Below are 2,942 nucleotides of genomic sequence, written 5' to 3' on the forward strand. Positions count from 1 at the left end.
ATGATAATGTATTGCTAGAAGAAAAACCTACCATGGAAGAAGTGAAGAAAGTTGTTTTTGAGTTATCAGGTGACAATGCCTGTGGACCAGATAGTTTTTCTGGGATATTTTATCAGAAGTGTTGGGACGTGATCAAAGTTGATGTGTTTAATGTAGTTAAAGCCTTCTTTGAGGGTCATACCCTTCCAAAATCTATTACTCACACCAACTTAGTGTTGTTGCCAAAGAAGAATTTGGTGGAATCATTTTCTGATATGAGGCCTATAAGTCTCAGCAATTTCATTAATAAGGTCATTTCCAGAGTGGTGCATGACAAGCTTAATAGACTGTTACCAGCTGTGATATCTTCTAATAAATCAGGATTTGTCAAGGGCAGGAATATTATTGAGAATGTATTGTTGACACAAGAAATTATTACAGACATAAGGAAGAGAGGGAAGCCTGCAAATGTTGTTATTAAATTGGATATGACAAAATCATATGATTGAGTTTCATGGCTATATCTCTATAAAGTAATGAAGAAAATGGGATTTCTGAGGTATTCATTGATTTAATATGGAGATTATTAGCAAATAACCGGTATTCTGTGCTGTTGAATGGTCATACTCATGGTTTCTTTCATTCAACAAGAGGATTCAAGCAGGGAGATCCCCTTTCTCATGCTCTGTTCATCATTACAGGCTATGGGATGCCAAAGTGGAGTTCTGCAGTAAGCCACCTTACTTATGCTGATGATACCATCATATTCTCATATGCAGTGAGTAATTCATTGCAACTGATCATGGATACTCGTCAAAAGTATGAAAGGATATCTGGACAATTGATAAATAAAAGGAAAAGTTCTTTCTACATGTACAAGAAAGTTTCAAATGAGCTGATTCAACAGGTGGAAGCGGTAACAGGATTTGTGAGAGGTCAATTCCCTTTTACATATCTTGGTTTTCCAATTACTCATGCAAGGAAGAGGAAAGTTGATTATACTGAGTTATTGAAGAGAGTCAAAGACAAGTTGAAAACTTGGAAAGGGAAGATGTTGTCTTACGGTGGAAAAGCAGTATTAATCACTAGTGTTCTCAAAAGCATTCCAATCCATATATTGTCTGCTATCAGGCCACCAAAATATGTTAGAAAAGAGCTTCATAAGATCGTTGCAAAGTTCTTTTGGAATAACAAGGATGAAGGAAAAAGCAGACACTGGTCATCATGGCTTAATATGTGCTTACCTAAACATAAATGAGGGTTGGGGTTCAAGTCCATTTTTGACATGTCCAAAGCTTTATGTGTTAAACTTTGGCGGAATTTTAGAACTTCTAGCTCTCTCTAGGCTAATTTCATATGGAATAAGTATTGCAAAAAGTAGATTCCTCAATTAGTACAATGGAAAAGAGGTTCTCAGGTTTGGAAGATAATGCTGGAGGCAAGAGACAGTACTGAGCAAGAAATATGGTGGGACCCTAAGATTGGGAGTTCTAATGTGTGGTTTGATAACTGGACTAAATTAGGTGCACTCAGCTTTGTGGTTCCTCAAAACTGGCCAATCAATGATCAAGTTGAAGATGTGGCAGAATTAATATCAAATGCCACTTGGAATGTCCAAAACCTCTTGCAGTTATTTCCAGAAGATATGGTGCAGCATATAATATAGGAAATTGACATTAAGGATGCATCTAATGAATGGGATACACCATGGTGGATGATGACTAGTTCAGGAAGATTTACTGTGGGCAGTACATGGAAATTACTAAGAAAAAGAGCCAAGGTAACAGTGCCATTTCATAACATATGGATCAAGGGAGTGCCATTCAAAGTTTCCTTCTTCTTATGGAGACTTTGGAAGTTTAAAGTGTCTGTAGATGAGGTGGTGGCAAGCATTGACATTGCTATAGTTTCAAAGTGTTGTTGCTGTAATTCTGCTCATCAAGAATCCATTAATCATTTGTTTCTTTGTGGTGATTTTGCTGACAAAGTTTGGAGAGTATTTAATGCAGCAACTGGATTGACCATGAGTTGTGTACAAGTTAAACATGCTATCAGAAGATGGTAGGAAGCAGAATGTCATTACAAGCTGAAACCTGTGTTTAAAGTTGTTCCTGCTTTTATTGTTTGGAAAATATGGAAATGGAGAAACAATCAATTGCATGAAGGCACCATGACTTTTAATAGGGTGATACATGACATCAATCTGAACATACACTTGTTATGCAAGGTGTTGTTCCCTGGGCTGAATGTTCCAAAAAAGGTGGCATCTGATTGTGCAGTTTTTTAAAGATTATAAACCATCAATTATTTATAAAGTGATAAGGTGGATGATACCTACAGCAGGATGGTTTAAGTGTAATACTGATGGAGCTGCTAAGGGTAATCGAGGGCCAAGTTTTGCTACTTTCTGTAGTAGAAATGAGGAGGGAGACTTGGTGTATGTTGCTGCTAAGAAGTTACAGGATGGATCAAATTTGGTAGCAGAAGCTGAGGCTATTATAATGGGTTTGAAATACTGCTTGGATAATCAACTCTTCCCTCTAATCATGGAGAGTGATTCAATGGCAATGAAGATCATTCTTGCTGCAGAATGGAAAATTCCATGGGGTATCTCAATGGTGGTGGAGGATATTAATAGAATGAGAAGAGATGAGATGGTGACTATGGTGCGCATACACAGAGAAGGGAATGGACTTGCTGATTTTTTAACTAACATGGTTTTTGATTTTGTAGGTACAATTCACTTCAATAGTTTCCAAGAGTTACCAAGTCAAGCTAGGAAGATATTGAACATTGAAAAGGCTGGAATTCCAAAATTGAGAATAAGAACATCACAAGAAAGAGCACCAGACTATGATCAGGATAGATAGAAGAGCCATATTCAATATGCTGAATGTGTTAGCATGGACAGATGCAACAACTGTGTTAAGGTGGTATTAGTGTGTTTATAATGCTCATTCCTT

General features: G+C 37.1%; 1 protein-coding gene across 1 annotated transcript; it reads left to right on the top strand.

Annotated features, from left to right (window-relative positions):
* Positions 1-515: 515 nt before the first annotated feature.
* On the top strand, positions 516-1,237 carry LOC132608030 (uncharacterized). The gene is made up of 2 exons (XM_060322109.1): positions 516-538; positions 631-1,237. The coding sequence occupies exons 1-2, from the start codon at positions 516-518 to the stop codon at positions 1,235-1,237; spliced, it is 630 nt and encodes a 209-aa protein (XP_060178092.1).
* Positions 1,238-2,942: the final 1,705 nt, after the last annotated feature.

The sequence above is a fragment of the Lycium barbarum genome, chromosome 8, assembly GCF_019175385.1.
Source record: "Lycium barbarum isolate Lr01 chromosome 8, ASM1917538v2, whole genome shotgun sequence".
Taxonomy (NCBI): Eukaryota; Viridiplantae; Streptophyta; class Magnoliopsida; order Solanales; family Solanaceae; genus Lycium; species Lycium barbarum.

What these genes read in the sequence shown, in the direction of transcription:
- LOC132608030 (XM_060322109.1), top strand. Translation starts at nt 516, where the DNA reads ATGAAGAAAATGGGATTTCTGAG. An exon ending in AAGAAAATGGGATTTCTGAG is followed by an intron (nt 539 to 630) that starts GTATTCATTGAT and finishes TCATTCAACAAG; the next exon opens with AGGATTCAAGCAGGGAGATC.